The sequence below is a fragment of the Oryx dammah genome, unplaced genomic scaffold, assembly GCF_014754425.2.
Source record: "Oryx dammah isolate SB20612 unplaced genomic scaffold, SCBI_Odam_1.1 HiC_scaffold_11, whole genome shotgun sequence".
Taxonomy (NCBI): domain Eukaryota; kingdom Metazoa; phylum Chordata; class Mammalia; order Artiodactyla; family Bovidae; genus Oryx; species Oryx dammah.
The window spans coordinates 33,765,131-33,792,360 of record NW_024070195.1 but is presented as its reverse complement, the minus strand read 5'-3'; the positions used below and the strand labels follow the sequence as shown (position 1 = coordinate 33,792,360).

The window sequence follows — 27,230 nt, the reverse complement described above, 5'->3', positions numbered from 1 at the left end:
GCTCCCACAGGAAGATTATCCTTACACCATGACCCAGGTGCCGAAGGATCTTGTTATGACACGGGGTTGCATCTGGAAAGTTGTGTCCAATTGTCACTGCTCCATAGGCATCCCAAGAGTGACACGGAGGCCAGAGTCAAGTTGGGTGCACTGTTCCATCAGATTCATGGTTCTTGAGCTAAGGCCTCCGTGATGCTGCATGGATTTTCATTCCCCCTGCCTTGGGGACAGGCAGTCTTCAACGCAGTCGGTGTAGTCTGGACTGCCCCACTCTAGTATTAATATTTTTGGCTATGCCATTGGCATGTGGGATCTCAGTTCCCTGACCAGGGACTGAACCCAGGGCCCCTGCAGTGGAAGTACAGAGTCTTAACCACTGGTCTGCCAGGGGAAGTCCCTGGCTTGTCTGACTTTCATTCTGCTTGCATAGGGGTATACTTAAGGGAGGAACATGTGACATGACCACCACTGACACAATAGGAAAATGCGCAGGAAGAGGGGTGGCAGGGAGGACCACTGGAATGGGTAGCTGCAGGCCCAGACTTCAATCAATATTTTAATTACCAAGTCTATATTTAGCAAGACAATGTGGGAGAGATAAAGAGGAAGGAAGGGGTAGGTGGTGAGAGGGCCTCCGAGGAGCTGACCCACTTTCTGCACTGGCTGCAGAGCCCTGCAGTCCTGACCAGGAGTTCCCGGCCTTGTGCCCCCAGAAGCCCGACAGGCATCGAGGAGATACTTAAGTGGCTACAGCTCTGTGGCAGCTGTAGACCCCATCAAAGAGACACACGCCATCAGTACTGTCCTTTAATCTTCTTCCGCTTCACCGCTGGGGGAAAGGGGCCGGCCAGGGATTTCAGGTGGGGTCAGTGTGACTGCAGGGTCACGGCGACAGCCCTGGCTGTGGCGTTGAGCACGGTGGTGGGAAGCCTGGCAGCAGGGAGTGCGGCGGGGATGTCTCTGGGGACCCTCTGTATGGGCGGGATGTTGGGGCCCTCCAGCGTGTCCAGGATCCCTGAAAGGAGGAGGATGCAAAGTGAGTGAGGGTTGGCAGGGTCCTGCCCTAGGCAGCTGTCCTTCCCCTCCCTGCAGCCAGGCCCTCCTGCCACTCACCCTCTACCACCTTGTGGTAGGCAAAATGCAGATAGAGTAGGAAGAGCATGTGCAGGGTAGCCAGGGTGCCACAGAGGAGCAGCCGCTGTGTGGGGCCCACGGTCCGTGACACCAACACTGCCACCTTGGGCAACAGGAATAGAGCTCAGAGGCCTGCTCCAAGCGAGTGGTGTGAGGAAGCCACTCTTACCCAGAGCAAAAACTCTCTGTGGGATTGGACTTGAGCTTTCAGCTGTTTTCCCAACTCCCTGGTAGGGCAGCCCACCCCTAGAAACCTTCTGCTCAGCTTACCATGCGCAGGGTGGACAACCCACCCACCAGCAGCCAGAAGAGGTAGAAGAGGGCATGGAGGTGGATGTTATAGGTGATGAACAGGACAATGCAGTGTCCGAAGAGGCCGTAGCCCTAGGAAGGAGGATGGTGGAGAGGAAAGTCGCTCAGACTGAGCTGGCCTCGTGGGGACCTTGAAAAATAAATGGTCCACTGGCCAACTCACCCCATTCCAGACCCTGGGGCCCTAGGACAGGTGCAGACCAGAGCCTGGTTACTCTTAGATCACACTTGCCCACCACTGTGCTGGATTCCTTACCAGCAGTGCCAGCATCTGGAGCATGGTGATCTGTGCGTTGCACAGATAGGCGAGGAAGTAAATGAAGGACGAGACGCCTAGCCAGTAGCCGAAGCAAGTGCCAATGGCTGTGCCCATCAGGGTGCCCTCCCGCTGTGGGGTGAAAGCTCTAATTAGTTCTGTGAGGCCTCTGGTCTCAGTCTCACCCAGGGCCTCCTCCCTCAGGGCCTGCTTCTATCCACCATGTCTCTGTGGGCAGCTTTCAACTCATTTCAGTCACCCCCTACAAAGTCCTCTGTCCTGCTTACGATAATGGTGTCAGATGTCTTCATCCCATGGAGGAGGATGGCCACCAGCGTGAAGACAAGCATGAGAGGTCCGTAGAGCTCACCTGCGATTTTCTGTCAATATACCAACTCATTCAGGCTGGGGGGTACAATGACTCTTCTGTTGATGTCTTCCTGGGCTTTGCCTGGTGGCTCCACCCTCTGCCCCAGTTCCTCCCCCGCTCTTCCAGACATGCTACGCCCCCCTACTCACCTGGGGGAAGCTGACCATCTTGATAGGGATCATGGATTCCAGGAGCCTGGGAGGGGAGAGGAGAGAGGAGAGCAGATGAGAGCAGAGACAGCACCAGGACCTGAGGTTCTGGAAAGCCTGAGTCTTACTCATCTCACTAACTGAAGAGAACATGCTGGCTGGTAAGGAAGAAGAGGTAGTAAAGACAGATGAGCGAGCAAATCACTACCCTGCCCCTGAAAACGCTTTCAGGAAGAACAGCCCTGACGCTGTGCCGACTGACGCAGCAGTGACATGGAGAATCCAGAGAGACCCCTGGGCCTTTGGGAGGGCTTGGCCGTTTACCTATGTGACCTGTTCCCCTTTAAAAGACATGCAAACCTCAGCAAAAATATAAAGATAAACCCCTGGGAAATGTTTAGAAGGAAAGTTGTCACTTGCGAGAACCAGGGTGCCCCCAGCCTCTTTCTACTTATCATCCCTCCAGATACCACACTGAGCATTTTCTTGAGAAATATATTTGAAGTGGTATTAAAATTCCAGGCAAGACAAACAGAAGTACCAAAAACTTCCCCACTTCTTAAGTGAGTAGCTCCTAGTAGTACCTTAGATCTTGACTGGATTTTACTTCTGAGAAAGCTGCCCTGTCCAACCCTCCAGCCAACCCTGGGTCAGGGGTCCCTCCTGGGTGTGTCTCTTCATGGCAAATGAGTGCTTGAGGGCTGCCCTTGAGTTAGGCATCCCATCTTATATCTAAGGCTCCCAGATACAACTACTACAGCGCCAGATGCACAGCCAAAGCTTAGTAAATACTTGCTAAGTGGTAGTGGGTATTTGATAAGCACTAGTTGAATTAAAGGATGAACAAAGAACCAAGCCAAGATTAAATCCAGTTCTTGAAGTCATTCAACAACTATGTACTGATATTCAGATTCAGAGGCTGTTCTGGTCCTGAGAATTAAAAAGTAAACAAAACAGAGCCTGCTTCTGAGAAAGTCTTTGGAAAGAGAGACCCAGGAATAAGGAAGTACAGCACTGCTGACATGTTACTTGTGAGAAGTGCAGAGAGCCCTATTGGAGCACTAGGAAAGGACAAACCAGGTATGGGGAGCAAAGGAAGTGACATTTGAGCCAAGCTTTGAGGGAAGATGAATAGTTTATTAGATGGAGAAGAGGAGGAAAGCAGTGTGTTATCACCACGCCCTGTTCTACGACAAGAGGTATGGTGTGGCTGGGTCATGACGAGGGGAGTCTAAGGGTTTGATGTCTGGTTGTAGTTTGGATGAAGGACTAGGTGTTAGGAGGGCAGTTTCTGTCAGGAGGAGGAGCCTCACCTGCTTCGCACCTGGGCCGGCTCCACATCAAAGTAGGGTCTCAGGATGTCGATGTTGGCATACAAGCTGAAGGCTCTGGAGGCTTGTCTCTTCCCTGCCTGCCACATCTATAGCAAGGAAGATGGATGCGGTGAAAGGGTGCTGTCAAACTCTTGGCTCTATGTTACTTATTTTTTAACCTGATTTCAACATGGTTTGAACTGGACAACCTGGGGTGGACTTCACCAACTCCAGAACCAGAGGTCTCCTCGGTATACTTTTCCACCTGTCAGGGAGCCAATTGTGCTTACCTGATCAGCCACCTGCCGGCTCAGCTGTCCCTTAAAGCCCTTCATCCCCAGGAACTCCCCATCCTCTTCTTCAGCAGCAGCTGCATCAGCATCCACTTCTTCCTCACGCAGGCGCTGATGCAGCTCGCCCATATCCTCGAAGCTGGAGCCTGAGGTATCATCCATGTTCTCCATGTCAATCACTGCTGAGCCCCCACCCTGTGAAGACAACAGATCCTAGAGTGCAGGACCTTTCGGCTTCATCCAGTTGAGTCCTTCTCTGTTCACCACAAGGTTTGGGGCTAGGGGACAGGACGTGAAATCGCCACAGATGATGCCACTCTCTTCTCCTCATTTGGTCTCAGAACCCCTGCTTGTTTGGTTCTCTGTTCTAGTCTGGGGAACCTAGTCCCTGTTTCCATACACGGCTATTTCCTACCTTCCCTACCAAGGCCCCAAAGGGCTGCCAAGTGCCCATTTCCTTCATCTCTCCCAACCCCAAAACAAGGCTATGCGCATAAAGTGTGGTTTTGCCTAGTGAATCCCATCCACCCCCAAGCCCACTCCCGCCTCCCGCCATGCCTGACTCCGACTGACTTTCTTTAACTTGTGGAAAGCAAGAGCAATTGGGCCCAGATATCTAAGGCTCCTGGCTGGAGTACCAGTCTGGAGCTTTAAGATCAGCACTAATCCCACTGCCTTTCTCGTGCACGAAGACTCAAAGAAGATAAAAAGTGTTGCAAATGGACCAGACTTCCAGGCTCTGAGGGAGAGTCCCCACGACACTTCAGGACGGCTGCCGGCCCAGGGGCTGCGGGCAGCCGGAGCCGTGGGGCCATTACCTGGATGTTTTCTTCGAACCCTCCCCATTCCGGGCCGGCCCCGTTTCGGGCGCCGCCAGCCGGCGCCGCCGGAGTTGCCATGTCCCTCGAGGGCTCCCGTCGCTGAAGCCCGCGCTTGTCTCGCGCGCGGAGGAGGAGTGGGAGAGATGTGGGCCTGAGAAAGGGACAGGTCTAGGGACAAGAAAGAAAGGTACGACGGGTCGGAATGCAAAAAAAGAGAAACCCGGATGTTTGGCTCAAACCGACTTCCGGTAGCTGGGGACGTGGACGGAGGCAAGGCACAGTCTCGCGATATTTAAGATTCTAGGAGGTGGTGCGTTGCTACAGAAACGGAGGCGGACGTCTAGTGCGCACGCATTAGTTAGGTACTCTGGTCACGTGGAGGAGTTGAAGATGGCGGCGGCCCAGGCTGTGGAGGAGATGAGGACCCGCGTGGTTCTAGGGGAGTTTGGGGTTCGCAATGTAAGTCTTGTGGCCTTCATCTCGTGAGCAGAGTGAATCAGGGATGAGTTGGCGTCAGAGTGGGGACGGGCTTGGCTTCGCTTCCCCTTCGCAGACATTCTCGTCTCTCTTTTCTCTAGGTTCATACCACTGACTTTCCCGGTAACTATTGCGGCTACGATGATGCCTGGGACCAGGACCGCTTTGAGAAGGTAGGTGGAGCTGGAACTGTGGGATCGGACTTTGTGATATGAGCAACCTGTGCCTTAGAAGCTGTCCTTGTAATTTCCAAGGCGCAGCAGAAAAGGGCAGCTTGCAGCAAGGGGCAGAGGGCGGTAGCTGGAAGCAGGGTCTTAGTTCCCCCCACCGGTAGTCCTAACTACGACCACAGGAGCCAGCAGTTAGGGCTAGAGTCCCTAGTCCTTGTCTGCCTAGTCAAGAGCGAATTCAGGCGAGGAGGCAGAAGGTACAGAGTAAAGTACGAAGTTGATTGAAAAGAGTAGTACATGTAGAAAGGCACACGGGCAGGACCCTCCCATGGGATGCACTCACCTCTTAGCCAAGATGGATCTGGAAGTGAAGGCTTCTGGGAAGAGCAAGACTCGTTATGGCCTGAAAAGTAGCCTTTCTGCACTTGTGATGTATCTTCCTTATCCTAAAAAGGGGGAAGCGGAGATCCCTTAATCCTTACTCAGACGAGGGATTTCGCCTTGCTTTGTCCTCGCTATAATTATTTCTTCAAGATGTTTACAAGAGACAAAGACTGTTGACTCTGTTTCTGTTCTCTCTTGGTTTCTGGAGGGCAAACAGGAGGCTGATAGGAAATTCCTCAGCTGGAGCCCGTCTGTCTCCTACCATACTTGTGATGTGGGACAGGCTAAAGTAAAGGTCCAGGTTCTTATTCTACCTGTCCAAAGTGCAAAAAAATGTCACACAGAGAAACTGAGGTGTAGAGAGAACAAAGAAGCAATTTATTAAGGAGAAGGTAAAGTAGGCACTCACAGAAGAATACGGGTGTCCACACGAGTGAGGAGCCCATCTGAGGGTCTTTCTAGTGTCGCTCCTTTATTTTAATTCCTTGAATGGGTGCAGGTTTCTTTGTTGTTGTTCTTCAGTTGCTCAGTTGGGTCTGATTTTGTGACCCCAGGGAATGCAGCATGCCAAGCTTCCCTGTCATTCAGTATCTCCTGGAGTTTGCTCAAACTCATGTCCATTGAGTCAGTGATACCATCTAACCATCTCATCCTCTGTCACCCTCTTCTCCTCTTGCCCTCAGTCTTTCCCAACATCACTCGTTTGCAGTGAGTCAGCTCTTGGCATTACGTGGCCAAAGTATTGGAGCTTCAGCTTCAGCCTCAGTCCTTCAATGAATGTTCAGGGTTTATTTCTTTTAGGATTGACTGGTTTGATCATTTGATCTCCTTATTGTCTAAGGAACTCTCAAGAGTCTTCTCCAGCACCACAGTTTGAAGGCATCAATTCTTTGGCACTCAACCTTCTCTCACATCCGTGCACGGCTACTGGAAAAACCATAGCTGTGACTATATGGACCTTTGTCAGCAAAGTGATGTCTCTGCTTTTTAATGTGCTGTCTTGCCGGGGTCCAGGCCCAGTGGATCCAGGGAATTCGAAGGTGGGGACGGCGTCGGCGTCTTTGGAAAAATGCATATTTAATTACAGATACAGAGAGAGATTAGAAACGGATAGTGTAGTAGCAGATAGTGTAGTGGAGGCTGAATCCAGATGGGAATTCAGCCAGAGAAACGGGAGCAAGAAAGAAGCGACATGGTGGAATCAGTCTTTCTGGAAACTGATCCGATTTCTTTATTTTGGGGTTTGCTTATATACCTTTTGTTACACATAGGGATGAATACAGAGTCACGCGGGGGTCAGCAGTCCTGACCTTTATCAAAATCAGGTGCTTCACATAAATGTATAACAAAAAAAGGTCTTAGGGATATTACATCATCTTCTGGCCATGAGTGAGACCTGCTGACATTCTATGATCCTTTCTTTCTGATAACCAAAAACCTTATTTCTTCCAAGGGTGTTTTTTCTTAAACCAGGCACCACCCTCCAGATAAAGTTGCATTCCTATAGGGTGAGGGTGTAGTGAGTTACAATCAAGAAAGGAATTTATTTAACCCAGGGTTAACAGGATTAATCTTAAAGGTTAATACTTATTTCTCCTATATGTTAGTTATATTCATTATACGGGCAGGGAATATGGAGATTTAGCAGCAAACATCAGCCCAACAAATGAAAATCCTTTTACCAATGCTCCCCTTAAGATCTATTTAGTCTTAAGATAGTGGTAAAGTTACATTTTTACATAACAAGGACACAGTGATTTATAACAAAGCACAGTGATCTATTACAAAAGAGAAAATCCATTAACTCAAAAAGTCTAGTATTGCTAACATAAAAAACTACTATATTTCCTTTTCTATATTCCAAATACATTGATTAATACATTCCCAGGTGCCTAAGGATATGGAGGCCTGGCAGCAATCATTGACTCAACAATGAGAAAAGCCCTATGCTAATTAAGACTCTCAAAATACTCCAAAACTCTCTGTGCTGTTTATGGTTGAGAGGTAGTAAACAATCATGTGGCAGGAGTATGGATAATCCTGTCACACAAGCTAGTCTGTCAGCAGAGAGGTTTGACCCGAGCCATCCTTGTCCCACCCAGGGCAGGGAATTAGCAGCAATTATTGACAAAACAGATGAAAAACCCTTCACCAATATAATTCCTAACCAACCCACTATACTAATAATTTCTAACTCCCCAAAAGAATTTGCCTTTAGTAAGTCTAAAACATCTCGTGCCTCTCAGATTGGAAGGCTGTAAACAATCACATGTGGCCGGACGAACCTATACAGGTGGGTTAGATAACCTTCAGAGGAGTCCGTAAGCTGAAACACTCTTGTCACGCCCAGGAATTTTTATTGCCTTGGAGCTGCACGTTTACTCCTTCTCTGAGAGAAACGGTTATGGGGGAGAGCCCCCCGTAGAGTCAGAGGCGTAGGTGAGAGCATAAAACAGACTCTGGTTTTGGGGTAGATGCTCGGGAACAGGGGGTTTCCTGAGGCTTGATCGCGCCTTTGCATATGCCAAGCCTCCTTCCTCATGACCTTTGCCATAGGCGGAGTTCCTCACGCTGGCCCCCAACAGTGTCTAGCTTTGTCATAGCTTTTCTTCCAAGGAGCAAGCGTCTTTCAAGGCTGCAGTCACCATCTGACTTTGGAACTCAAGAAAATGAATTCTGTCACTGTTTCCATTTTTTCCCCGTTTGTTTGTTATGAAATGATGGGTTCAGATGCCATGATCTTAGTTTTTTGAATGTTGAGTTTTAAGCCAGCTTTTTCACTCTTCTCTTTCACTTTCATCAAGAGGCTCTTTAGTTCCTCTTTGTTTTCTGCCGTTAGGATCGTGTCACCTACGTATCTGAGGTTATTGATATTTCTCCCGGCAGTCTTGACTGCAGCTTGTGCTTCATCCAGTACTCTGCATATAAGTTAAATAAGCAGGGTGACAATACACAGCCTTGACGTACTCCTTCCCCAATTTTGAACCAGTCCATTGTTCCAGCTCCAGTTCTGTTGCTTCTGGATCTGCATACAGGTTTTTCAGGAGGCAGGCAATGTGGTCTGGTATTCTCATCTCTTTAATTTTCCACAGTTGTGATCCACACAGTCAAAGGCTTTAGCTTAGTCATTGAAGCAGAAGTAAATGTTTTTCTGGACTTCTCTTGCTTTTTCTATGATCCAAAGGATGTTGGCAATTTGATCTCTATTTCCTCTGCCTTTTCTAAATCCAGCTTGAACATCTGGAAGTTCTTGGTTCACATACCGTTGAAGCCTAGCTTGGGGAATTTTGAGCATAATTTTGCTAGCATGTGAAACGACTGCAGTTGTGCAGTAGTTTGGACATTCCTTGGCATTGCCTTTCTTTGGGATTGGAATGAAAACTGACCTTTTCCAGTTTTGTGGTCACTGCTTAGTTTTCCAAATTTGCTGGCATATTGAGTGCTGTACTTTAACAGCATCATGTTTTAGGGTTTTAAATAGTTCAGCTGGAATTCCATCACCTCCACTAGCCTTGTTCATAGTAATGCTTCTTAAGGCCCACTTGACTTCTTTGATTAGGGACGGTCTATTTATTATTGGGAGGATGGGTGGGATCTTGATTGCACTTGGTTATAACAGCTTCTCTTGTGCATCTGTCTCCTAAAGCCACCACACTAAGAGCTTTTCCCCCTTTAATTTTCCCTTAGAGTGAAACACCAGGTGTGGAAGGTTGTATAGAACCTTTATTGCGCATGCTTGGCCAAGCTCTGTTGGGTTACTAGTCAGGGTTTCCTGTACAGGTGTCACAAAGTTTAATCAAGGTTTAATTCCTATTCCTGATGCTGCTTCTCCATGCTTCATCTCATTCATTGCAAAACAAGGAGAGGTGGCTTTGCCTTTTGCCTAATGTCTGTGTATGATGAGGCCAACATAAACAAATGACTCCAGTGTAATGCGGCAAAGGCAGCTGAAAGCAAAAAAGGATGATGGGGGTAGGGTGGAGGTTGGGATTTGGGGGGGGGTATCCCACACAGACACTTAATCCAGAATGGGAATGGGGAGTAGAGGTATGGAAGATTTCCTGAAGGAGGTGACATCTAAGTTCAGCCTTGAAAAAGGAACAGAGGCTGAGGAGTGTCCAAGCAGCTATAGTGGTAGGCAAGATTGAAGTGCATTTTAGGCACCAGAGGTGTTAGGGAGCTCTGGAAGAGTTCTTAAGCAAGTAGGATCATATCTGCAAGCTTAGAGGTAGAGAGAGGATTTGAGGCTTGTCCTGTGGGGTGTGCACAATTTGTGACAGTTGCATAGGGAAGTTGAGGCTGAAGGCAGAAATGAAAATTGTGATGATGAAATAGAGCACAGGGGAGATGAAAGCTAAATTTGGTGGTTGCTTGGATATGGGCTGTTGGGGGGAGTGTAAAATTACTGCTCTGATGGGTGGTGGTCATTTAGCGATGAGAAATCAGTCTAGGGAAGGGGACTGTTGAGGCATTCAGTTTCCTGTGAGTGAAGTCCAGCAAACTGATTATATATATATATATATATATATGTGAGTTGTTCATACAGACTGTTGCTGAAATCATGAGCAGGGTTGAGGTCACCCTGCTGCTGCTGCTAAGTCACTTCAGTCGTGTCTGACTCTGTGTGACCAGATAGATGGCAGCCCACCAGGTTCCTCCGTCCCTGGGATTCTCAAGGCAAGAACACTGGAGTGGGTTGCCATTTCCTTCTCCAGTGCATGAAAGTGAAAAGTGAAAGTGAAGTTGCTCAGTCATGTCTGACCCTTTGAGACCCCGGCTCCTCCGTCCATGGGATTTTCTAGGCAAGAGTACTGGAGTGGGGTCCCATTGCCTTCTCTGTGAGGTCACGCTGGAGAGAGACAAAAACTTGGGAAACAGTAACATTTATATAGTAGGTAGAAGACTGTGGATTTAGAAGGATTGATCAGACCAGGAGGAGATTGATGCTCTGAAATCAAGGCAGCCGAGTTTGGAAACAGGCTTCTCTCAACAATGCCAGGTGTAGCAGAGGTATATAGTAAGATAAAAGTTGAGTAGTGTCAACTGGGTGAGAGTATGTGAGCCTGTTCTTAGTAACATAGCCTCTGTGAATGTGGCTGGAAGCCATATTGCAGAAGGTTTTTTTTACTTTTTGAGGAATTTGTAAGAAAATTTCATTTCTGGTTGTGCTTGGTCTTTGATTAATGTGCCTGGGCTTTCTCTAGTTGCAGTGAGTGGGCTTCTTACTGCAGGGGCTTCTCTTCCTGTAGAGCATGGGCTCTAGAGTGCTGGCTCAGTAGTTGTAGTTCAAGGGCTTAGTTGCTCCATGGTGCATGGGATCTTCCTGGACCAGGGATCGAACCCATGTCCCTCCTGCATTAACCACTGGACCACCAGGGAAGTCCCTGCAGAGGGTTTTAAATGAATGGAAAATAAAAATGAAGGCTTTTCCAAAATCAAATGAAGGATTGGGGGAGAAAGTAAGGTCTAATGAGGGACATCTGGGCAAAGGGAGGTTTTTGAGGCGAATGTCAGGTGGGGAGGTATTGCATGTACAGAAACAGGCTTCATTTAGTGTCTCTCCTATCCCCCAGAATTTCCGTGTGGATGTGGTACACATGGATGAAAACTCACTGGAGTTTGACATGGTGGGAATCGACGCAGCCATTGCCAATGCGTTTCGGCGCATTCTGTTAGCTGAGGTATTGGTGGGCACGGTGGCAAAGGTGGGCTTGTGGGGGGGACCTCACTTGGGGAATTGTCTCAAGTGGTGTTCTTGCAGCGTTGCTGAGCATTCCTCCTGCTCATTCTTTGTAAACTTTTCATTAAGTATCCTAGAATGAGGTCTCTGTCTCCCTGTATCTGGACACAGGGGAGTTGCTGGGGGCACTGCAGGGTCTCTCTCCTTGGGCAGGTGCCGACCATGGCTGTGGAGAAGGTCCTGGTGTACAACAACACGTCCATCGTCCAGGATGAGATCCTCGCCCACCGCCTGGGCCTCATCCCCATTCATGCCGACCCCCGTCTTTTTGAATATCGGAACCAAGGTGAGGGTTTGAGAAAATGACATTTGGGGAAGAGGGGGGCCGTGCTCCTCTGAAAGGGATTCTGGAATCAGACTGCCTGTGTTCGAATCCTCTATTATCTACCTTGGGACCCTGGGCCCATTACCAATCGTGGAGTGCATCCGTACTCTTCTCTGTGAGAACACTTACCCTCACCCTTCCTGTGTTTGCCAAGAGAATGAGAAATGTGCCAGGCAGGTGGCGTGGTGCCCGGTGCTGATGTCTCCGTCAGCGCTGTGAGCGCCCCACCTTCCACCTTTGTGCAGGAGACGAAGGCGGCACAGAGATCGACACCCTGCAGTTCCGGCTGCAGGTCAGGTGCACGCGGAACCCCCATGCTGCTAAAGACTCCTCTGACCCCAATGAGCTCTATGTCAACCACAGAGGTGCGCGCCGGGGGCTGCGGGGGGAGGGGAGCTTGCTCCCTGGTGGGCGCATTTCAGGGACTCGGGTGTGATGTGCTCCCCCCCGCAGTGTACACCAGGCACATGACGTGGGTGCCCCTGGGGAACCAGGCCGACCTCTTCCCGGAGGGCGCCATCCGCCCAGTGCACGACGACATCCTCATTGCGCAGCTGCGGCCTGGCCAGGAGATTGACTTGCTCATGCACTGTGTCAAGGGCATTGGTGAGACCTTTTGACTACACTGTCAGTGAGACATGACAGGAACTTGGCTGAGATGCTCCCAACAGGCAGAAAGCCACTGGCCCTTCACTCAGTAGCTTAGGGAATGTGAAGAAGGGTCTCCTCCCAGGCTCTGAGTGCCCTCTTTCCTCCAGGCAAAGATCATGCCAAGTTTTCACCTGTGGCAACAGCCAGTTACAGGCTCCTGCCAGATATCACCCTGCTGGAGCCTGTGGAAGGGGAGGCGGCGGAAGAGCTGAGCCGCTGCTTCTCACCTGGTGTTATTGAGGTGCAGGAAATCCAAGGTATGGGATTTGGGATGCTGTGTCAGCCCGGCCCTAAAGCGTATTTCCTTTGAAGATAGCAGAGAGAAATTCAAGCTGTGGGCTCATGTATTTATAATATGGTTTGTTTTCATCAGGTAAAAAGGTGGCCAGAGTTGCCAATCCCCGGCTAGATACCTTTAGCAGGGAAGTCTTCCGGAATGAGAAGCTAAAGAAGGTTGTACGGCTTGCGCGTGTTCGAGACCATTATATCTGTGAGTTTCAAGTTGAGGGTGGGGCGGTGGTAGTGTTTTGATGCTGCAGTTTGCTGGAGGTCAGATGTGGAATCTAGCAGTATGTGTAAGGTGCGTTTCTCTCTGGTCCCCAGTTTCTGTTGAGTCCACAGGGGTGTTGCCACCAGATGTGCTGGTGAGTGAAGCCATCAAGGTGCTGATGGGGAAGTGTCAGCGGTTCCTGGATGAACTGGATGCGGTTCAGATGGACTAAGGCCATGCTGGATGGTATGGCCGGGATCGGATATTCCTGAGGCAAGCTGAAGACTTCAGGTTCTGCCCTGCCCCTGCAGTACTGCTACTGGGAGCCCAGAGAGACTAGGGGGCCTGGGTTTTCTGGGGACAATTCCAGCTTTATTTTCAGTCAATACATTTTGTTAAACGTGCCATAAAATGTGACTTTTATGCCTTTGTAAGGCCTTGGTGTAAATAAATTCACATCCAGACAAAAATCCCTTTCTTGGAGACCATTTCTTCAGTTTCCATCCAGAAACATGGAGCCCCACCTCACAAGAGATTTGGCATTATTTAGCAGTTAGGAATTTTGGGCTCAGACATGACTGCAGGTTCTGGGCCAAGTACCTCTGAAGCCCCAGGAGAATGCCAAATAGGGGCACAAACAGACCACAGGAAAACAGCATGTGCTGCTCACCTATTTCCTGGATACGAGGACGTTCCTGAGAGAAGAGGGTGTTCCATGGCAGGCAAGTCACAGTGCCATCAAGACACAGGCAGGAGGAACAGTGCTCTTTGGACAGACCCTCTGGGTTAGGTCCAGCGGCCACCAGTGGCAACACTTGAGAGGATGCAAGGACTACCTGGCCTACGTGTCGTGGAGAGAAATCCCTGGCTGGCATGCTATCTTAGTTCAGAGGGAGGGCCTGGTGGAGCAGGTCTCCTAGGCAGTTCCTCCTGTCCAGCCCCGTTGGCAAGATGCTTGTGAGGCACAGCGACCCTGGAGTGTGTCACTGGTTTGAAAAAGGCAGATGGGGCCCTTTCTGTATGAAACAGATTTTTACTGACATGCAGATGTGCTTCAGTTAAATGTTTCTACAAAAAGGTTATATAAACAATAGAAAACTTCTAGCATGAAGTCACTGGATGTTAAAAATATTACAACACAATAAATACAACTATACCCTCCACAGCCCCACCAGAGAAGAGTAGGCAGCTGATAAATCTGGAGGGAAACATGCGGAGATGGCCTTCACAGTGGACAGGAAGCCCAAAGCACCACCCAGGAAGAGGGGATGGATCCAGCCTGTGCCGCAGAGGGTGCTACCTGGACTCCTAAGTCTTTTCCAGCTTCACCTCTCCCTGCCCCCGCCTGGCCTGGGGCCATACCAGCTAAGAGCTGCAGCTTCAGTCCGTGCGCTCTCGCTGGCTCTCACTGAAAAGCCTGGTCAGTGGATCGGACTGGCGCACATGAACACTGTGGAGATGAACTGAACCCCACACCCACGTCCCCTCTGCCTACAGGGCCATCCAGTGATGTCTAGAATAGACCGGAGACTCACAATATAGGCTCTGATGGGAAGGCATGTTTTTCTCTTCTGCAAATGGCCCATGAGGGAAGTGACCAGGACCCAAAAAAGACCATGAGATTTTTGAAGGCACCCGGACTCAGCTAGTCCTACGAGAGGAGACCAGTGGCTAGCTGCTTGTCACAGATATAGCCTAGTTGGTCTGGATTTATCCTTGAATGCCAGTGACATCACATGACACTAGATAGGGTCCTGTGGCTCTTGTGTCTGAGTGGACCCTGGGGGCTGGGGAAACAACACTGAGGATTCGTGGTGGGACAAAATGTGTGAGCTCTAAGCGATGTTAGAGCACTACAGACCCTGGCCCAGCCCTGGCCCCTGAAGGGACGGATGTTTGATAATGTACCCAGAGCTTAGCAGTGGCTCATACCACGGATCTCCTCAGGCAACCAGATTCTTGCCCAAAGTGGGAACTGGCCAGATTCAGTTCAGCACCTGACCCAGATACGCCCCTGGAGAATGGGGAAGGTTCTTGTCAGCCCAGCAGCAAGGGGGCTCAGTGGAACTCGCAACAACCCAGGAGAAACTCTGGCACAAGTAGTTCAGGGCTGAGCCCTTGCCGCAAGCCTGGCTGGTCACAGCATTGGGTGTAGCGCCCCTAGTTACCACTCTGCACAGGTGTGTATGGCTGCCTGGGCACGGGAGGGCCTGGGGAGAAGGGCCGCTCTGCTTTAGCTTTTCTCTCTGGGAAAAGGCAAAACTCCAAAGAGGATGGGACATACCTGGGAAATCTAGACAGAATGGTGTAAGCCCTGACTCCCTCTCTTGATACTTGAGCACAATGACTTCCAGCCCTAAACAGGGCCCGCTCTCTCCAGCTCCAGCCCTGGATCTCTCTCCAGGCTGACGATGGTGGAAAGTGAGGTGGCAGTGGAGAGGGGCCTAGAGATCAGCTACACAGGGGAAGAAGAGATGACAATAAAGGTCGAGGAAGGATGCGCAACAGCTTGATTTAGGGTTCAAAGATGGTGGCTAGGCCGCCCTCCTCATCCAGCGCATCTGTCTCCGGCATTGGCTTTGGTTTTTTGAAAAGTGAGGGAAGATTCTTAATGTGAACTTCTTTCCGGAATTGCTCGCCCAGGGGTTTCTGTGGAAGACAAAGAGAAAGAACTAATGCTGGGGCTTGAGTAGTGGGTTACTTTAAGGATTATCTTACCGTAATGGGCATGCCCACAGCTGGTTTCTGAGGCGAATGCAGAGGTGGTTGGGAGCACTAAAGAAAACTGAGACCTACCCCAATGCACCCAGCAATGAGGCGCTTGAACTGGTCCTTCCGGCGCTTGTCAGCCACTTTCTGCAGAGAGGGGTTCAACAGCTTGCAGTCAAACTGGTCCAGACAGTCCTTCTGAATTTCCGGAATCTGCTCCATCACAGCTCTTATCTCCAGGTACCTGGGCCGCTGAGAAGTAGGGATAAACCCACTCAATGGCATGGGTCTGGGCCCTGCCACACCCACATCTCAGAGGCAGCACTAGCAACTTGGCAACTGCCTGCATATTAAGGCCCAAGTGACCGGAAGCGGCCTGTGAGGGATCAAGCTGCAGCCATCCTGCCTGAAGGCTTTCTCCACTCACCAGCGCCTCATATATCTGGAAGGCCAAGTGGACCAGGGAAGCCATGCAGCCGTCGTGCTGCCCATGTGTCTGTAAGCCCTTCAGCACGCTGGTGAACAGCCATGTAACAGCATCTGCGAGCAGTGTCCCTGACAGCACCTGGGGAAACAGCTGTGCTCAGGGCGAAGGGGGACTCTGAAGGCCCCAGCACCCGGGTTCGTCCAACTGATTCAATCCCCATGACCCCAACGTTTCATTAGAGGTGAGGAGGAGGGATGAGGAACCATACTTGTTTGAGGAGAGGCCAGCAGAGCTGTGTGGTCGTCCTCTGGCAGGACAGAGTGTCCTTCCAGGCCAGGGAGTTGAAGGCCGTAATTAACAGCGCTGTACAAACATCCTAAGGGAAAAGGATGAAGGAATACAATGAGAACTCAAGCAGTGTTCTCTGTGTTTTATATCAGGAGCTAGTGTTTCAATAGGTAAACAGGAAAATGATAAAAGCAGCTACTGAAGAGATGTGAGTTTATTTCTGCTATGTCTATCAGGCCATCAAAAATAGGAACCAATCAGTAAAGAAAAGAAAACCTGTGCAGGAAGGAGACAGCACCCAGGCTTGGGGAAGCTGAACACAGGGGCCTGGTGGCGATGTGCCTGGGTGTTTATCTGAGCCTTGACCCACGCCAGCATGGCAACACTGGGGCCTTGTGCCTTTCCCATGTGAAGAAATATTACTAAAATACCCTCCTGGTGGTACCAGAAAGTGAGTAAAGTAGATGCGGGCTCCCCAGCAGGGCAAGGAGAGAACCTCAACTGCCCCTCCACCCACCTCATGCTTCATCAGGCATTTCCCCAGGTCTGTAAGCTCCGCCATGGCCGAGGGGGCTACCTCTGTGGCCATCATCTCTTCATCTGTAAGTAGAGAGCAGAATGTGAAGGTTCATCCTTTCAGAACAGAGGCTGTCCTTTCTGACAAAAGCCTGGAATAAAGCGGAGTGAGGATCCTGGGCTGACTGGTGGTTCTAGGTACTGGGACATCCCCTTAGGCTCATGAGAGGGTGTAGAAGCCTTGGCCCATGGCAGATCTAGGGATACACCTAACTGTACATCTGCAAAACAATTTTTTCTGGACAGTTTCTTAAAAAGCCACAAATGCTGAGGCTCTTTTATCACTGAACCAGTATTTGAGCACCCACTGTAGCAGACACTGATTTACTTACTGGGGATATAATAGAAATAGGACAAAATCCCTTCCTTGTTCAGAGTTAAGTTCTAGTGAGGGAGAGAAGTAATTGATATAAGTAAAACATGATGTCAGGTAGTGATCAGTGCTGGTAAGACAGAGCAGAGGAGGAGACCAGAGGCTGGTGCTGCTGTTTTTGATAAGACAGTCATAAAAGACACCCCTCAGAGGTGACATCTGAGCAGAGACCTGAATCAAAGCAACAATATCCTGGGATGGTCCAGCATATAGCTGGGAGAACAATCATTCTGGATAGATTGATCCAGAATCTGGATAGAGGGATCACCAAGTGCAGAGGCTCTTGGAGAATACAGCAAGGGGGCCAGTATGGGGGAAAGCTACATGTATGTGTACAAAGACTCCTCCACACCAGCCTGCTAGGGACATGTTTTCTATGGGAACTGACTTGGTTACAGAAGTAACAGTATTTAGGAGTAGGAGCTTAAAGGCTGACCTCCAAGGGGTGCAACAGCCTCACTTACCATCTCCATCTGCAGGGGGAGCAGTAGTGTGGTCAGCACCTTTCTTTGAAACACAGCACACAGCTAAAGCAAGAAAGCAGGGTTACTGGGCTGATTATCACCAGACAACAGCCATCTCAGGCCAGTGGATCCCAAACTGTCTCTGGGCAGATGAGGACGGGGGAAGGCAGAGGACCATCCAGGCACAAAGTGGGCTTCACCAACAGAAACCGAAGCATTTGACCAGACCATGTTCTGGTCCCTCTTCAAGTTCAATCAACTGGAGGGAAATTACAGAATGACCTAAGAGTAACTGACTGGGAGTGGAGGTCTCATAGGTTTAATTGGTCTACTTTGGATGTCAAACAAATGAACTAATCAAAAAATAAAAAAGAAATATAACCACCTGCATGTCCAAGAATTAAAAGTTTCCCTATTTGACAAAGCTAGGAAGTTACTCCTACCATTAATCCAAATTCCTCCTGCTATTTGAACCATTTCTTCACGTACTGGCCTCAGTATGAACAACAATTCAGTTCACAATTCATAATGTGTCTTTAAGTTGACTTAAGGGCTACCTAGTTTCTATTTAGTTCATTATTTCCTATCAGTCTGTCAGTGTTGCTGCAAACATGTTAGGTGAGTGACCAGCTGTTTTTCCAGAAAAAGGCTTGTCTTCTACCCCTGGTTCCCATGCCACTTACTGATCAGGTCCATGACTTCTCGGGTTAACATCCTCACCAGTTGTTCCTCCAGCATCTCTTGAGACTCTGGGTTTTCATCTGTTGTCTCATCTTCACCACTGCAGGAAATCAGGGACCAAGTCTCATGGGAACGCAAAAGCAGCAGTGACCCTAGCCAGGCCCTCTGTGCCCACTTCCTTCTCCTGACTTCCCTGGTATACATTCCACTCGGACGTTAGGAATGGGCAGCAGTGGACTTCCAGTGGTTAAGAATCCACCTGCCAACCCAGGGGACACGGGCTCGCTCCCTGGTCCGGGAAGAGCCCGCATGCCACAGGGAAACTAAGCCCACGTGTCACAACTGCTGAGCCTACACACCCTCGAGCCCATGCTCCACAAGAGAAGCCACTGCAATGAGAAGCTCAGGCACCGTAACAAAGGGTGACCTCTGCTCTCCACAGCTGCAAAGAGCCTGTATGCAGCAGCAGTGATCACTGAGGGGCATCATTATAACACTTGTGACTATCCAGTTGGCTCAAGGGGATGAGATCAAAATCCTAAGTGGTAAGCATGTCTCAGCATTCACCTAAGGCATCTGAAGGTACCCCCAGTGAAAGCTTGAGTCAAGCCTGCCTGTCACAAGAAAGGCCATCTACCATTTCGGCTGAGCATAACTATAACCCAGTACTCTTCTAGACCTGGGATGGTAGAATTCTTCCTACCCCATGGCTGCCTTCTCTCACCCCAAACCTGGCTGCCAGCTCATCCATCGAGAAGAGATACTCCCTTACCAAAGCAGGCTCCTCTGGTTGATGACTTGCCATTTTTGGGAAAGCCTCTGGGAAAACAAAACAGAAATAAGCGCTATACTGGGGGCAAGGCTGGAAAAGGTAACATCTAAGGGCCACTTTGTGGTTAGAATTAGCTGAGGATGAGTCCAGGTAACAATTGCAGAGCCTTAGGAAATCCCACAAGGGTAAAAAACCAGATATGGTTTCTGTAACCTCTCCCAAGGTGGCTCAGTGGTAAAGAATCCGCCTGACAATGCAGGAAACACGGATTTGATCCCTGCTCTGGGAAGATCCCCTGGAGAAGGAAATGGCAGCCCACTCCAGTGTTCTTGCCTGGAAAATCCCACGGACAGAGGAGCCTGGCGGGCTATAGTCCATGGGGTTGAAGAGTATTAGACATGACTCAGCAATGGAACAGCATCCTCTCCCAAACCCAAGTGAAGGGCAGCATATCAAACATTTCTTTGCTTGGCAAGGATCAAGAGCGTTTTCGAATTCCTAAGTCTCTTCTGGACACACCTAATTCTCTGCCCCGCTGGTCTCCCTGCTTAATTCCAGAGTTGGGGAAACAGAACTCCAGAGGAGCACGCTACTGACTACCTCTCCTCGGCTAACAGGAGGACAGGAGCAGAACCCGAGTCTGCATGTGCTCGGTGGGCAATGGCACCAGTTTGGTTCCTGGGTGAGCTGCTCTATCCAGTGCAGGGTGGGGGTGCGGGGTAGGGTGGGGCGGATGTGCAGCTGTCCTGGCAGGGCAAGGAGACAACACTTCTGGGAGCTCTTGTGAGACTCACAAGAGGCCACCCTCTCTAAGAGGTCTCTGTGCTACCCTTTCCTGACTGATCTCTTACCACGTGGAGGTAGGTGAAAAGAGGTCCAAGGATGGGAGACACCAGGGCTTCATAGTGCTCCGGGGGACAGAAGAGCACCAGAGGCTTCACAAAGACCCATGCCAAGGCAGGTTAAGGAGCCTTAGCATACGAGCGCACACCCTGTTGTTCTAAAGCACTGCTCTCCTGTGAGGCTGGAACTACAATAAGCTCTCCTTCACCACTCTCCTTATACTGTAACTTCAGGGAAGAAAGACACTCCCCAAAACAAACAAACGAAAACAAAGAATCCGACTGAGAATGCAGTATGAGAGTGTGTCTTCAAAGAGAGGCACCCGACAAAGTACAGAGAAGGGATAAGAGCTTCATCTTCCATCTTTCCAAGCAGTGGGAGGGTAAAGATATCTATCCCTAAGGAGAAAGAGCTTTCAAGACCCCCTGAACTGCTCCCAGGTTGTCCCTGCTGTTTACTTCAATCTTCTTGCCCTTTTAATGTGGTTACTGTATACTGAATAGAAATGACGCCATCTGTTTCACGCAGCTCAGCTCTGCCTCCTCTAGTGCCTGTGAACAGTTCCTGTCTTAACCTTCTGGCCCTTTGGGGGTTTTCCAGGGACTTTCGAAAGGATATGAAGCATGGGTCGGAGTCGGTAGTCAGGAATATTGTTCAAGTTGACGAAGGCAGAGCTGAGGAGCTGGGTGGCCAGGTGTTCCACGGTGTAGAAGTCCTGCTGCATGGAAGGGCCTGCCTTCCCGAGGATATGGAAACTGCAAGGGAAAATCATGGACAAAATCAAATCCATGAAAGAAAACAAAACAAACAACAAAAAAATCAAATCCATGATCTGTCACCACCATTCCTGACTTCCCTGGGAATCTCTTGTCTACGAGAAGACTTCTCAGCTAGAAAAGCAATTGATTGTATTTCCTTCTTAAGAGAACTTCAGTTTAATCAGCATCCTTTGAAGATGTGGACTTAATCTTCTATCAGAAGTGAAAATACCAGCCCCCACCACTTTTAGGGAAACTTGTTGACAGCAGAGCCAGTTATTCCCCCGCCCCAGATGCCACAACCAGGACCCCAGGCCACCAAACATGGCCGCCACCTTCTAGTGTCCCATGGAAAGTGGGCTATGAGTAGTAAGGGGTCTGAGAACATGCATCACTGTATCTTCTACTCTGATCTCGTCATTATATGCACTGGAAATAGACAAGGTGGGCATTAAAATATCAAGTCATGGCTAGGATTAAAGGCACATGTGACAATTAAAAAAAAAAAAGGAAATCAGCCTGTTCATTTTGATTTGACACTAGAATCATTTGTCAAATTCTGTCTTCATATTACCTGTATACTAGAATGCTGGATCAGATATAAAACCCAAGGCCATTCCTACACAGGGCATCTCTAGGAGAACATGAAAAGGCAGCATGGCTTCCTTACCAATTTTCATAGAGGGTGCAGAAGAAACGCTGCATTCTTTCCAAGACCGTTTTGTAGACAGGAGAGTCATTCAGTTCCAGGAGAGGCTGAGGTAATCCTACAGACAAAGATGGGTCAGGAACCTGCTGCTCCACTGCTGAGGGCTCTCAACCTACCAGCACCCTCCGCAGGCAGAGGTGGTTTGGGGAGTGAGGGCTGGGGTGGGGTGCTACAAATGCAAAGCAGCTAACCAAGTCTTCTACAGCAGGAGACGCTCATAGCTTCCCTGAAGGGATTGTTACACTGTCTTTGCAGGCAAAGCTGAAAGCTATTTAAGTGTCCAGGTCTGAGGACTCCAACTTTTGCCTGGGTTTCTCCAGATGGAACTTGTACCGAAGCACCAATGACAGCCCCAAATGATCTCTCCAGAAAGCACTTGGAATGTACCCCTTCCCTTTTAAGTCACAGAATCTCTTTTTCAAGCAAAAATTTATGCAAAGAGCCGAGATGTATGGCAGATCAAAATGAAGCCCATTTATCTCAGTATAAGAGCTGCTGTCGAAGATCTGTACTTCTAATCAGAGGCAATTTTGTTTCCAGCCCTGCTTCCGGTTGGCAGCTGCCAGAGGGAATTGTTTACCCATTCTACTATGTTTTGGTTGGTCATACATTTCTACAGCAAGAGTTCCTGGCTTAATTTGAATAACGGAAGGGGGATGGAAGAGGAATAGGCAGTGAAGCAAAACCTACTTTTTATACTAATAGTAAGACATTTCTTGGATGTTCTATCTTTACTGATGTCTGAAACAGGGAACTTAAGTAGTGGTGCCAAAGGAAATGGCCCAGGATCACTTAGGTCAAGACAGATGGGCCCTGGAAAGGGAAACCAACAGTCTTCTTGTCATTAAGTCATGGCTGAGGCATGCACATTAGATTGCTTAATAATGGCCAGGCCCAGGCAGAGGTGACAGCCAGGGCAAGAAACACTCGGGGGGGCTGTGATGGAGAACCAGCCTGAACTTTCAGAGATCAGCACAGTTTAGACAACTCTGTTGTCTCCAGTTCCAACTTCTAACCGGTCACCCTGCTCTCTGCTCCAGCCACATGAGTCGCCTCCTCTTCCCTGGATATACTGAGGTTAAAGCGTCTGCCTCCAATGCGGGAGACCTGGGTTTGATCCCGGGGTTGGGAAGATCCCCTGGAGAAGGAAATGGCAATCCACTCCAGTATTCTTGCCTGGAGAATTCCATGGATGGAGAAGCCTAGTAGGTTACTTCACCTTCACCTTCTGCCTCATGCCTGGGATTCTGGCATCTGCCACTCTTGTCTGCGTAGAATGCTCAGCATCTCCTTTTGCCCCCCAGTCTGGTTGGTTCCTGTGCATCCTAAGTCTCCACCCAGAGGCAATCTTGTGACTCCTCTCCAAGACTAGGTTGGGTCTTCCAATAAACCCTCTCTCCCAGTCACTTTCTTACACAGCGCGTATCATGATTATGACTGTAGAGTTATTTGCTAATGGGAAATATGAGTTAAAGCAACGTTCCGATAAAGGCAAAACTTGAGAAACTTGACTTAGAAACTATTCCTTTAAAAATTTAATAATAAATATAATATTTTACTATAAAGCTATTTAAGCTTAATTGTTTGATTACTTTCCCCCTTCCCCCTGCCCCCCATACAAAAGACAGGAAAGTAAGCTAATATCCTTCAGGTCAAAAAGCCGTGATTTACAATCGAAACGCTCTAACATGTACCACCAGCTGGTAGCTAAAGCAGAAGAGGGGTTAATGTGGGGTGTGTTTGCTTCTGGAGACCTTCTCTGCATGTTAAGATAATGAAGTGAATGCATTTGTTTCCAGAGAGCCTGGAGGAATTCCATTTGTGCATTTCTGAACAAACTAGTGGTCAAGGTACTGCCAGGTGAGGAGAAAGGGACACAAGGCACAATGAAGCTGCATTAGGGATAAGCTGAACTTCAAGAAAAAAAAAAGGTTCGATTTCTTACCTAAAATAGCAGATTTTTCCACTTCAAGCATATCCAGAGCCCTTGTGAAAGGTTCTGCCATTTTGGCTAGCATTTCTGGTGCGTATAATGTATTGTGAGTTCTGAAAAAAATAAGAATGCTGTGTGAACCTTCTTAGCTTGCTGCAGAAGGAAAGAATGGATTTTACCTTACAATTCAATGATGTTGCATTTCCACACAGACATCTTCCTGTCAGCAGTATTCTTGGCAGAAGAATTTAAATGTTTCCCTGGAGAAGGGGTTAGACTTGAAGCTATTAAGTTTATCTGTATGGTATACAACACCTAACAGCAATCAACCACAAGAACTGAATTCTGAGAGTGCTGGACAACATCTCAGTCTAAAGCTGGAAAGCAAAATTCTTTCAAATCTGAGACAGTGCCTGGGCGCTCTGTTTTCTGACTGCCAGTGACTAAGGATGAAATGTCAGAGTTGTGGTGCAGGAACACAGGCAGGAATAGACAGCAGGTAGTAATATACCGCCATCTTTAGGATTTTTTTGTCTCTGATCCAACAGGGTAGACCCAACAATGTTCTGACAGCTGTTTGGCCTCCTAGAGGCACATCTGCAATTCCTAACATGAGCATTTCTTCCTCACCAAAAATGACTCACCTGAGTAGCTACCATCTTTGTTGAAGTACGGCCCTGATCTGTCTTCCTCAGCAACGGCACCCCTGAACATGACAGCCAGAGAGCACAGCTCCCTATTTTTCTTTTAAAGGTTAATTATAAAAATTCCAAATGCACAGGAAATTCTAGAATATAAAATGGACCAGGCAGATTAAATCTTTAAGATGAACACTGAGGGACTTCCCTGGTGGTCCAGTGGTTAGAAATCCATTGTGCATTGCAGGGGACTTGGGTTCGATCCCTGGTTGAGGAACTAATCCCATATGTGATGGAGCAACTAAGCCTGAGCATAACTAGAGTCTGTGTGCTGCAACCAAGATTCTACACGCTGTAATTAGGACCCGACACAGCCAAATAGATAAATAAACAGATAACTTTAATTTTTAAAAAACCTAACCATGTGCATTCATCACTACACTCCTTCAAACTGCGTTTTTGTGATTGGCTTACTCCGCTTAGCATAAAGTCAAGGATTACCCATATTGTAGCATGTTGCAAAAACTCCCTTCTTTTTAAGGCTGAATGATATTCCATTGTATAGATCACATTTTGCTTATCTACTCATCCACTGATGAGCACTCTGGTTGCTTCCAGGTTTTATATGCTATCGCGAGTAATGCTGCTATGAACATGGGTGTATAAATAGTTCTTTAAGACTCACTTTTAATTCTTTTGAGTATACCCCTTGAGCTGGAATTGCTGCTTAATATGGTAATTCTGTTTTCAATTTTTAATTGTTTAATTAAATTTTCTTTTTTGGGGGGCGGGTGCTGCACTGCAGGATCTTAGTTCTCTGATCAGGGATTGAAACTGGCCCCCCTGCAGTGGAAGCAGAGAGTCCTAACCCGCGGACCACCAGGGATTCCCACTATTTTTAATTTTTGAGGAACTGAACTGCCAAGGTGTTTTCCACAGCAGGTGTACTATTTTACATTCCTACCAACAGTGTATAAGAGTCCCGATTTCTCCACATACTTCCTAACACTTATTTTCTGATTTTTGGATAGCTGCCATCCTAATGGATGTGAGGTTTCTTTATTTTAGTTGTTATTTGCATTTCCCTAATGACTAAAGACTTTCAGCATCTTTTCATAGCCATATTGGCCATTCGTTTATCTTCATTAGAGACAAGTCTGTTCAAGCCTTTTGCTCATTTTGATGAGATTATCTGTTTCTGTTATGTCCACCCTTCTCAGTGGGCTTCTCAGGTGGTTCAATGGTAAAGAATAGGCCTGCCAAGCAGGAGATGCAGGTTAAATCTCTGTGTTGGGAAGATCCCCTGGAGGAGCAAACGGCAACCCACTCCAGTATTCTTGCCTGGAAAATCTCATGGACAGGGGAGCCTGGCAGGCTACAGTCCATAGCATCATGAAGAGTCAGTCGGATACAACTTAGTGACTAAAGCACCATCACTATCCTTCTCAGTTACAAACTATTTTAACTTCTCTAGCTCTGCAATAAGTTTTGAAATTGAGACATCTGAGTCTCCCAATTTGGTGCTTCTTTTTCAAAACTGTTTTGGCTTTTGGGGGCTCCTTGCAATTCCATATGAATCTGAGGATCAGCTTCCTGCAAAACAAAACACTGTTGGAAATTTGTTTGTTTGCCGCTCAGCCTGGGGGACCTTATTTCCCTGACCAGAGATCAATCCTGTGCCCCCTGCAGTAGAGGGAATGCAGTCCTGACCACTGGACTGCCAGGGAATTCCCACTGCTGGAATTTCAATAGGGACTGCATTCAACATTCAGACTGCTTTGGGTAATATTCCATCTTAATGAACTTGAGTCTTCCAATCCATGAATACAGGATGCCTTTCCCTTTAGGTCATCTTTAATTCCAGGAATGGTTTTTAGTTTTCAGAATATGTCTTCCATATCCCTTGGTTAAATTTATTCCTAGATACTTTATTCTTCTGAATGCTATTACAAATGTAATTAAGTTCTTAATTTCCTTTGGGGATCATTCATTGCTGGTGTATAAAAACACAACTGATTTTTGTATGTTGATCTTGTATTCTATAACTTGGCTGAATTTATTTATTAGCAGTAGTAGTTTTTGTTTTGTTTTGTTTTTTTGGGGGGGGGATCTTCCATGAAATGGGAGGGTCATCACTTGTGCATATAGATAGTTTTGCTTCTTTTCCAATTTGGACACCTTTATTTCTACTTCTTATCTAATTGTTGTGTATGGGACTTCTAGCACACAATGTTAAACAACAGTGGTGAAAGTGGACATCCTTCTCATGTTCCTGATGACAGAGGAAAAGCTTTATATCTTTCACCACTGAGTATTAATGTAAGCTATGGCTTTTTCGTAAAAATCATTTCCATGTTGAGAAACTTTCCTTCTAGTCCTAGTTTGCTGTTGCAAAACAACATTGTTGAGAGGGTGTTGGATTTATCATCAGAGGGTATTGGATTTTGTCAAATGCCTTTTCTTTGTCAACTAAGATGATCAACTGGGTTGCCTCCTTTTTCTGTTAGTATGGTTTTACTATGCTGATATACATTTTTAAGTTGAACGACTTCTCACTAAGGAGTGGCACCATGGTACTGCACTTCTACCTCACATGCAGTGGAAGAAGGACTCAGTACATACTGCTCTGGTATCTCTGACCCCAGATCAGGTGTTCATAAGCAGGGTGTCCGACAAGCCCTAGTAATATTCAGATTCCTAAAATATCGCCTTTCCTGACACACTTGTAAGTTAGAGCACTATGCATCCACTATTAAGAGGAACTAGTTATTGTTTGGCAAAGAAAAAGATGAGCAAGCGATAAAAATTTTAAGTTGTGCATCATCTGTACCTATCTGAAATATTCTTATTATCATCAGCTAAGAATGCAGCCATCATACACACAGGTATATATTATTCAGCCACAACAGAGGAGAAAATCTTGCTCTCTGTAACATGATGGACCTTGAGGGCATTATGTACATGAAATACATCAGACACTGAAAGACAAATACAGTGTGATCTTACGTATGGAATCAAAAAACCAAACTCAGAGAAACAGAACCAGTTTGATGGGTGCCAGACGGAGACGGGGGTGGGGCTAATGGGTGAAGGTGGTCAGAGGTACAAACTTCCATTAAAAAGATAAGCACGTTCTGGAGAGGTAATATACACAACACAGTGACTATAGCTAAC

General features: G+C 48.0%; 3 protein-coding genes across 6 annotated transcripts in view; 1 reads left to right on the top strand and 2 right to left on the bottom strand.

Moving 5' to 3' along the window:
* Nucleotides 1-538: 538 nt before the first annotated feature.
* On the bottom strand, nucleotides 539-4,909 carry YIPF3 (Yip1 domain family member 3). Of its 2 annotated transcripts, XM_040249606.1 has the most exons (9): nucleotides 4,646-4,909; nucleotides 3,825-4,022; nucleotides 3,535-3,641; nucleotides 2,222-2,267; nucleotides 1,990-2,082; nucleotides 1,703-1,834; nucleotides 1,405-1,518; nucleotides 1,114-1,237; nucleotides 539-1,015 (listed from the first exon to the last, which is right to left on the bottom strand). In XM_040249606.1, the coding sequence occupies exons 1-9, from the start codon at nucleotides 4,724-4,726 to the stop codon at nucleotides 867-869; spliced, it is 1,044 nt and encodes a 347-aa protein (XP_040105540.1). In that variant the 5' UTR covers nucleotides 4,727-4,909; the 3' UTR covers nucleotides 539-866. The 2 variants fall into 2 exon arrangements, with proteins under 2 accessions (XP_040105540.1, XP_040105541.1); XM_040249607.1 differs by lacking the exon at nucleotides 1,114-1,237 and having other exon boundaries at nucleotides 4,646-4,892.
* POLR1C (RNA polymerase I and III subunit C) lies at nucleotides 4,807-14,440 on the top strand. 2 transcript variants are annotated; one of them, XM_040249609.1, is made up of 10 exons: nucleotides 4,956-5,107; nucleotides 5,227-5,298; nucleotides 11,253-11,360; nucleotides 11,573-11,705; nucleotides 11,990-12,109; nucleotides 12,198-12,350; nucleotides 12,503-12,652; nucleotides 12,769-12,885; nucleotides 12,999-13,158; nucleotides 14,052-14,440. In XM_040249609.1, the coding sequence occupies exons 1-9, from the start codon at nucleotides 5,039-5,041 to the stop codon at nucleotides 13,115-13,117; spliced, it is 1,041 nt and encodes a 346-aa protein (XP_040105543.1). In that variant the 5' UTR covers nucleotides 4,956-5,038; the 3' UTR covers nucleotides 13,118-13,158; nucleotides 14,052-14,440. The 2 variants fall into 2 exon arrangements, with proteins under 2 accessions (XP_040105542.1, XP_040105543.1); XM_040249608.1 differs by having other exon boundaries at nucleotides 4,807-5,107; nucleotides 12,999-14,440.
* Nucleotides 14,429-27,230, bottom strand: part of XPO5 (exportin 5) — a 43,104-nt gene continuing 30,302 nt past the window's right edge. The window contains exons 21-32 of one of the 2 annotated variants that reach the window (XR_005722720.1): nucleotides 23,431-23,531; nucleotides 21,447-21,543; nucleotides 20,637-20,773; nucleotides 20,027-20,124; nucleotides 19,176-19,222; nucleotides 18,443-18,503; nucleotides 17,723-17,785; nucleotides 16,827-16,909; nucleotides 16,290-16,397; nucleotides 16,022-16,159; nucleotides 15,682-15,846; nucleotides 14,429-15,534 (exon numbers count right to left, since the gene is read on the bottom strand). Coding sequence is in view for 1 of the 2 variants with exons in the window: in XM_040249566.1 (XP_040105500.1) it covers nucleotides 15,400-15,534; nucleotides 15,682-15,846; nucleotides 16,022-16,159; nucleotides 16,290-16,397; nucleotides 16,827-16,909; nucleotides 17,723-17,785; nucleotides 18,406-18,503; nucleotides 19,176-19,222; nucleotides 20,027-20,124; nucleotides 20,637-20,773; nucleotides 21,447-21,543; nucleotides 23,431-23,531 (1,270 nt within the window). In the remaining variant the exon portion in view is untranslated. Of the gene's footprint in view, nucleotides 15,535-15,681; nucleotides 15,847-16,021; nucleotides 16,160-16,289; nucleotides 16,398-16,826; nucleotides 16,910-17,722; nucleotides 17,786-18,405; nucleotides 18,504-19,175; nucleotides 19,223-20,026; nucleotides 20,125-20,636; nucleotides 20,774-21,446; nucleotides 21,544-23,430; nucleotides 23,532-27,230 lie in introns of both variants that reach the window. The other variant, XM_040249566.1, reaches the window with a different exon arrangement.

Bases quoted from the DNA above. Each gene is read 5' to 3' on its own strand.
- YIPF3 (XM_040249606.1), bottom strand. From the start codon at position 4,726: ATGGCAACTCCGGCGGCGCCGGCTGGCGGCGCCCGAAACGGGGCCGGC. The intron at 2,083-2,221 runs GTGAGTAGGGGG...GTATATTGACAG, and splicing joins AGATGGTCAGCTTCCCCCAG to AAAATCGCAGGTGAGCTCTA. The intron at 1,835-1,989 runs GTAAGCAGGACA...TTCACCCCACAG, and splicing joins AGACATCTGACACCATTATC to CGGGAGGGCACCCTGATGGG.
- POLR1C (XM_040249608.1), top strand. From the start codon at position 5,039: ATGGCGGCGGCCCAGGCTGTGGAGGAGATGAGGACCCGCGTGGTTCTA. The intron at 5,108-5,226 runs GTAAGTCTTGTG...TCTTTTCTCTAG, and splicing joins GGGAGTTTGGGGTTCGCAAT to GTTCATACCACTGACTTTCC. The intron at 12,886-12,998 runs GTGAGTTTCAAG...TCTGGTCCCCAG, and splicing joins TGTTCGAGACCATTATATCT to TTTCTGTTGAGTCCACAGGG.